The 7,532-nt window shown below is 42.1% G+C and overlaps 1 protein-coding gene across 1 annotated transcript in view; it reads left to right on the top strand.

The window, feature by feature from the left end:
* uba7 (ubiquitin-like modifier activating enzyme 7) overlaps positions 1-7,532 on the top strand; it is a gene marked incomplete at its 5' end in the record, with an annotated part of 40,274 nt that overhangs the window by 4,973 nt on the left and 27,769 nt on the right. The window contains 12 exon segments of the mRNA XM_014031786.1: positions 158-292; positions 481-587; positions 669-759; positions 1,319-1,451; positions 1,612-1,709; positions 1,793-1,942; positions 2,017-2,181; positions 2,310-2,417; positions 2,510-2,590; positions 5,766-5,921; positions 6,088-6,253; positions 6,343-6,539. Of these exon segments, the coding sequence (XP_013887240.1) occupies positions 158-292; positions 481-587; positions 669-759; positions 1,319-1,451; positions 1,612-1,709; positions 1,793-1,942; positions 2,017-2,181; positions 2,310-2,417; positions 2,510-2,590; positions 5,766-5,921; positions 6,088-6,253; positions 6,343-6,539 (1,587 nt within the window).

Consider the following 7,532-nt stretch of genomic DNA (forward strand, 5'->3'; position numbering starts at 1 on the left):
ACCCCTGGTTAAGTATAAATAAAATATGTAAATAACAGAAATCAGCTTTAGTTTTAATTTTTTTGAACATATGTTTGACTCATTTCATTTGTTCTATGCTGAAATAAAAAACATTCACAGAAACTGTGTTGTTTCGTTTGCTACGTCCGCTCTCCAGTTTTTTCTGCAGGAGTCTCATCTCGGACAGAACCGAGCCACATGCTCCTTACCACATCTGACTGCCTTAAACCCACATGTGCAGGTGTTGGCACACACTGGACCGCTGGATGACAAACTGCTTCTGCAATATCAGGTTTTTCCCATTTTCCTTCCAGACTTCAGTTTTTTACACCTTGATATTAAAAGTGAAACAACGGTTGGCTCAAAAAACTCCACACTTTCATCAAATGAAAGTAAAAGTATGTCCTTGGGTATCTTTGTTTGTTTTTRTACATTAATAAGCAACAAGCTCTTTTTTTTATTATTTGTTAATTTTTCCAGGTGGTGGTCCTTACTGACTCCTCGCTTGACGATCAGAAGCGTTTTGGTGAATTCTGTCATTCGCACGGAATTCGGTTTATAGTCGCAGACACAAAGGGTCTCTGCGGGTAAGAAAGGGAAATGAACTTTCAAAAATAAATGTGGTCGTGTGATAAAGAGAGACCTGTAAAACACTGGTGCGTTTTCAGACAACTGTTCTGCGATTTCGGGGAAGAGTTCGAAGTCTTGGACCGAGATGGAGAGACGCCCGTGTCTGTGATGGTAGAACGAATCACTAAGGTAAATACTGTTTGTTTTTGTTGTTTGACAACCGGTTTAAACCCTGTTTAAAGTTTAACTGGAGAATGTTTACGCCTGTTGTTCATTCATGTCAGCTTTATTAACAAATAATCTGTACTGACCAAACCATTGGACGAATTGCACACAATACAGTTTTGCCCAACCCTACAACACACAACTAAAATAGGTGCATAAAATTGAATTAAATGTGAATTTTCTCTAAATTATACTGTACATACAGTTTCAACTATAGGTATGCAAAYGTTATTTCATCCATTTTGTGCAATGCATAAATACCACAACATGATGCTACCACCCCCATGCTTGACAACAGGCGTTGTTGAGTTAAGACACGATGCAACTTTCAGCGCAATTCTAAAATATTTATATGTATACATAAAAAAATCTGTGAAGTAGAAACATTCCACCCTGGAAAGAGAACTCAAATGCATCAGTAAAAGCCTAAAACCCCTAAATAATTTGGCATTTATGACCATGATGATGATATATAAACCTTTGATTACACCTGTATATATTCAAATATTTCTCTTTGTTTCAGGACAATCCCGGAGTTGTCGTCTGCACAGATGACCAGAAACATGGACTTTCAGAAGGTTCTAAAGTGACATTTTCTGAAGTCCAAGGCATGACGGAGCTCAACACTCTGGGCCCTGTGGAGATCAAAGTCTGTGGTTGGTGTTGCTTAAACACTTTAATTTTCGGGGAGGGGACTCTCATGACCTAGAGTCCCTTTAGCTCAGCTGACATTCTTCTCATGCYTCAATCATCTAAAGAAAATCAGATGTTTTAAACTCTTCATGTTTGCATGTGATTTGTCCCTTTGGTCACCAGGCCCGTATTCGTTCAGCATTTGTGACACTTCAGCCTTTTCTGATTATGAACGGGGTGGAGTAGTAACTGAAGTTAAACAGCCATATAAGTTGAATTTTGTAAGTTAGAATAATAACAAAACCTTTAGAAGAAAAAGAAAAGTACCCACTGATTGTTAATTAATAACCACATMTTGTTGCAGAAACCACTGAGTGAGGCTCTGAGTGAGCATGAGCTGCTGACTCTGAACGACTATGGGAAAATATCCAGACACCACACGCTACACCTGGCGTTCCAAGCCCTGCATAGGTTTGTCAAGGAGCAGAAGCGTCTTCCTCATTCGTGGTGTCAGGTCTGTTGTGGAATAGCAGGAATATATTCGAGCTCACTTGAACATTTCGACTCATTGGTAACGAATCCACGCAGTCAGATGCAGATTCACTGGTTTCCATCGTAAAAGAGCTGAATGCAGAGAGAAAGCTGGAGGAACTCGATGAGGCGGCGGTTCGAAGCTTGTCCTACACTGCCCGGGGGGATTTAGCTCCTATGAACGCTTTTTTTGGAGGAGTTGCTGCTCAGGAAGTTATTAAGGTGGGTTCTAATATACATATATACAGTAGAAATGTATGTGTGTATGTGTGTGTGTGTGCGTGCTCACTTGGGATGTCTACTAAACTAACAAATGTTTTTCTTTTTTTGTTGTTGTAATTGTCCTGCAGGCATGTAGTGGGAAATTTACCCCTTTTCAGCAGTGGCTGTATTTTGATGCATTAGAGTGTCTCCCTGAGGAGGAGCTTGTCTCTCTGCCAAAGACCTTCTACCTACCAGTAAGTTAGACTATTTCCCTACTTTAAACATCAAGCAGTCTTTAACTGAAAGAGTCTGATGTACTTATAGTTCTTGTTTATCTCTCTGATAGAAAAGCTCAAGGTACGATGCACAAATTGCCGTCTTTGGGTCAGAGTTCCAGGAGAAGCTCGGGAGGCAAAAGTATTTCCTGGTGAGGGCAGTTCAGATGTTTGTCCAGCAGATGGCAGGCTTTTCTTACAGAGAATCCGGCCTGAGTTTTACGCAGAGTTGTAAAGTAACTAAGTACAAATACTTCTTTACTGTACTTAAGTAGAATTTTTGGGTACTTGTACTTTACTTGAGTAATTATTTTTCAGCCTACTTTTTACTTCTACTCCTTACATTTTCACACRTTTATCTGTACTTTCTACTCACTACATTTTTAAAAAAGGCRAGAAGTAGAAAGTCGTTACTTTTAGTTCATTTTTGCTTGTTTTCATTCCAGCTTGTTATTGTAAAAAAATAAATACCATCCATATAAACTGTGCCTCCAAGATAGAGTGAATTTAATTGTGGTTGAATGAGAAGTATAAATATATAAAATTCTGATACCGTATTAGTTTGTACACAAACAAATCATGTCACACTGGACATAGCAGACATATGTGRCCTAGTACGAAGATGCGTGTGGCGGCGGTATATCTATATCGACAGACAGGCAGTCTGTCTGTCTGTCCACCCGCCCGCCCTCCCAAAGAGGGGCCTGTGGGCCAAAACGTCATTCCATTCATTGGTGCAATGACTGTCTAAAGAGCTGTATTGCAGTTAGTYAAAAACGTGGGCCACTGCACTGGCTGCTCGCTTAGACTGTACTTAAGAAGTATTTGTATTTCATGAAATATGTTATTGTATTTGGCCGATGCCTTTGGATAGATTTTCATTTTGGAGAAAAGTTTTGTGCAGTCTTGATATATGTATATAAACTGAAACAGATAGACTAGTGCATCCTAAATTTAACATAAATTAATTATTTTACTACAGTATAGTAATTTCTGTATTTTTTGGGAGATCACCTCCTAATAAATATCATTACGAAAAATCTAACTGCTCATTTTAAATCAATACTTTTACTTTTAATACTTAAATACAAAAAACATCAGCTACTTTAAGACTTTTACTCAAGTTCTATAGAACAACGCACACCAACAGTACATCTGGGGGTGGGGGTGTGGGGGGTCCTGAAGAAGGGCGGGCCACCAGGTGTGGTCCTGGGCTGTGGGTGGGCTCGGGGCTTGGACGGTTGCCGGTGGTGGGGCTGGCTCCATCCTCCCTGGTGCTGCTTGGTCTCCTGAGGTGTGGCTCTTGGTTCCTGTGGGTGGTCCCCTGGCCGGGGTGGCTGCCGGGTTCCGGGGGGTGGGCGGCTGGGGGGGTGCACTTGGTCGTTGGCAGTGTGGTGGGGTTGTCATGGGTGTGGCTTCTCTGCGGCGGGGTGCTGGCCGGGCGTTCAGGTGTGGCACGGGCTGGGCCTTGGCTWTCTGCTCCTCTCCACCTCAGAATGATTGGGTCCACGTCCTGGGTTCGGGTGTGTGCTGCCTCCAATTGGGGGTGGGTGCATGTCCTGGACCTGKGGGGTATAGAGTGTGTATCAGGGGTATGAGTGGAATGTGGCATCCTTGTATGTCTTTGACTGAGTGGGGGTGAGGATGAGGGTGGGATGGTACGATTGTGTATGTTTGGGTATTTGTCAGGCTGCAGTCTGGGCTGCCCCTCCTGCTGGTTTATCTGGGGGCCCGCTGCTACTCGGCCCCCCGGTGGGGTGTGCGGCTGGCCGCTGGCGTGCTGGGGGTTCCCGGGGTCTGGGTCTGGGAGCTGGGGTGTGTGCCGGCCTGGTGACTGCCTGCTGGGGCTCTGGGCCTCTGGCCCTGTCGGGCTATGACCTGGAGGGGGTGCACCCTGGGGGCCTGGACCTCTGCGCCCTTTCCTGGATCTGCTCTGGTATGGTGGGTGCCGGTGGGGCCCATGAGTTTGTCGCTGCTGGCCCCGGGGGCTGTGTGTGTGGTTGCTGGGGGGACTCTGCCAGTTCTCCCCTATAGTCTGATCTGGAGGGTGGGTGGGTGGATCTTCTCGTGCGGGTGCCCCTTGGGGCTCTGCACTCGGGATCCCTCTCGGGCCCTTGGGCTCTGGTCTTCCCTATGTCTGCCTCGTGTCTTGGGGGTTGGGTCTCCGGTCCTCCACAGTCACTATTAAATATTCCATTGGAGAAATCTTGTATATACACGCATGTTCACAACTGCTCACAAACAGGTGCTCTGATCCAGGGGTTCTGACAGGTCACTGAGTGTGTATATATGTCTGTGTGTATATACTGGCAATATGTATGAATGTAGGCATGTATGTACAGTATGTATATCTTTATATATGTATGGGTATGTGTATATATTTATACATGCCCTCCATGTATTTATCCATTTATTTTTCAGGTGAGCAGACAGATGTTGGGTGTGTGGTCCTGTGTTTTGTTGGTGTATATTTAATATACTTCTAATCGCTATTTCAATCTTTCTATCTTTCTAATTACTTCTCTCTCTGTTTTTCTCTCTGTCTCTATTTTCTCTTCACTTAAAAAAGGTCATAGATGATGAAGAAATAAATAAACTAAATAAACTAATATTTGGTTTCGTTTTCTACTGAAGTGACACCTAAAAAAAGACTTTTACTCAAGTAATATTCCTAAAGGAGACTTTAACTTTTACAAAAGTAAATTTTTGACAAGATACTTGTACTTTTACTCAAGTATCACTTTATGGTACTTTATACAACACTCGTTTTGTGATCTTGAAACGGGAAACGAAGCGCAGGTGGCATTTCCTGTCAGGGCTGACCTTTTTTACTACAGACTTCTTGGCAATAAATTTTATACTGGGCACATGATTGGCAGCACCTGGGGGAACCAGAATCTTAAGAGTCAATAGCAACAGCAAAACAAGCTGTTTGACAAGAGAATTTTTGAAAAATGGTTCATGTACACAACCCACATACTCAGCTCTACTGCTCATTCCACAAGTGCATGTTCTTTACAAATTTGGCACCATTTAAAAGGGAAATCAACAGGCTTTCCAACGGTATAAGACTTATTGCCAAAAAGCATTGTTACAACAAAGAAATAATTTACCAAACAAAAATTTCTTTACATTTTGTTCTAAGCTTATATTTATATTAACTGTCTGTATGTCTGTTTTGGTCATAAGTAAGTCTGAAAACACCAGAATAAAATATGACACTTGCAACATTAAGTTGTTGCAGATAAATTACAAATCTGAAGTTAGCTAAGATTTATTTTCACATTGTTTGTCTGAAGTGTTATTCTTGTCCCTTAATATTGTAAGGTTGGAGCCGGTGCCATTGGCTGCGAGCTTCTGAAAAACTTTGCCCTCATTGGGCTCGGCGCAGGAGCAGAGGGCCACATCACTGTAACAGACATGGACTTTATAGAAAGGTCCAACTTGAATCGTCAGTTTCTGTTCAGGTCGAAGGACATTGGGGTGAGAACACCACACATAATTATCACTTTTAGAAACACTTCAGATTTTTGTAATTGTTCTTATTAGATAAACAGCAGAGTTCTTCCTTTTGTCATTTCTATATTTTCTCACTCTTTATTTGCATCATCTCAAACACACGTTATTTTTTTCATTTCCCAATGAGCAGAAACCTAAATCTGAAGTTGCAGCCACCGCAGTGTGTGAGATGAACCCACAGATAAAAATCACCGCCCATCAGAACCGTCTGGACCCCGACAGTGAGGGGGTGTACGACTACARCTTCTTCATGGAGCTTGATGGAGTGGCTGCAGCCCTTGATAACGTGGAAGCCAGTGAGGACATCAACATTATGAAAGTCTTTTTTTTATTCCCACTTCCAATTTGAAGCACATTTCTGAAATCCCTTTTTTCTGTTCCCCAGGGGTCTACCTCGACGGCCGCTGCGTTCAACACCAGAAACCAATGTTGGAGGGAGGAACACTGGGATGCAAGGGTCACACTCTGGTGGTGGTGCCTCATCTCACGGAGTCTTATGGACCCGTCAAGTCAAGTTCCGGCAACGCCATCCCACTGTGCACGCTGAAGAACTTCCCACACCGAATCGAGCACACACTGCAGGTATACAGTTAAAGGAGGTAGCTTGCTGAGCTGCGATTGTTTAAAGACAATTTGGTAAAAAAAAAATCCCTCAAAATTGCTTGAAAATATGTCAGYAGCTGCRTTTCCAYTGCAAATGTGTGCAAAACTTTGTTGATATTCCGTTAATGTCGAAAAACACTGTTTCGCAATTGTGGTGCTTCCATTAAGTAAGAAATGCTATTATAGTCACGCRTGAATACGTTTCTTCTCACAATAAGTCATTACAAACATGGCAACAATGGATGTAAACACATAGCACATTGCTACCACAACACTAGCCCTCATCATCAGCCATCAGAGGAGACGTCGGCGTCTTATCGAGGCTTTCGCGTGACAAGCCCCTTATACTTGGGAGCGGCTACGTATGCTGCATTTTTGGAAAAATGTAGTCGGTGAGTTTAATACTTTCTTTTACTACTTCGGTGATTTCACTACTACTTTTACTTCCTGTTATCTTCTTYGTTGTCTTTTCGCCATTTGAAACAGCCGGTTCTTGATCACGTGACTCCCGTGATGCAAAAAAAGTGTTTCCATTGCAGTTTTGCAAAATAYATCAATTTCGATACGGCCGAAAAACCACCTCTTCCTAGTGCAAAACCATTTTGTTGAAAAACGTAATTTTTTTTTTGAAATTGACATGTTTCCATTGAGCAAATTTAATTTTAAAATTCTAATTTGTGCGTTTTCATGGTCAATGGAAACGCAGCTACAGTTTAGTATGTTTGCAATCAAGTGCCTACCAAGCTTCATGAGGGCAATTTATGGTTCAGTTTTTGAAAAGAAGGTCCTATTTTAATGTGCACAACTTACAAAACTGCAATCTTGATTGTGCACATTATTTTCTTGTCCATCTCTGAATTAGCTTCTAGACTACATGAAAAGTCTCTGAAGTGTTTGATTTGTGAAACATTTATTCACTGAATGAACTAAATTTCATGCTTTGTGGTGTGTGTGTGTGTATATGTATATATA

The sequence above is a fragment of the Austrofundulus limnaeus genome, unplaced genomic scaffold (assembly GCF_001266775.1).
Source record: "Austrofundulus limnaeus strain Quisiro unplaced genomic scaffold, Austrofundulus_limnaeus-1.0 Scaffold1319, whole genome shotgun sequence".
Lineage (NCBI taxonomy): Eukaryota > Metazoa > Chordata > Actinopteri > Cyprinodontiformes > Rivulidae > Austrofundulus > Austrofundulus limnaeus.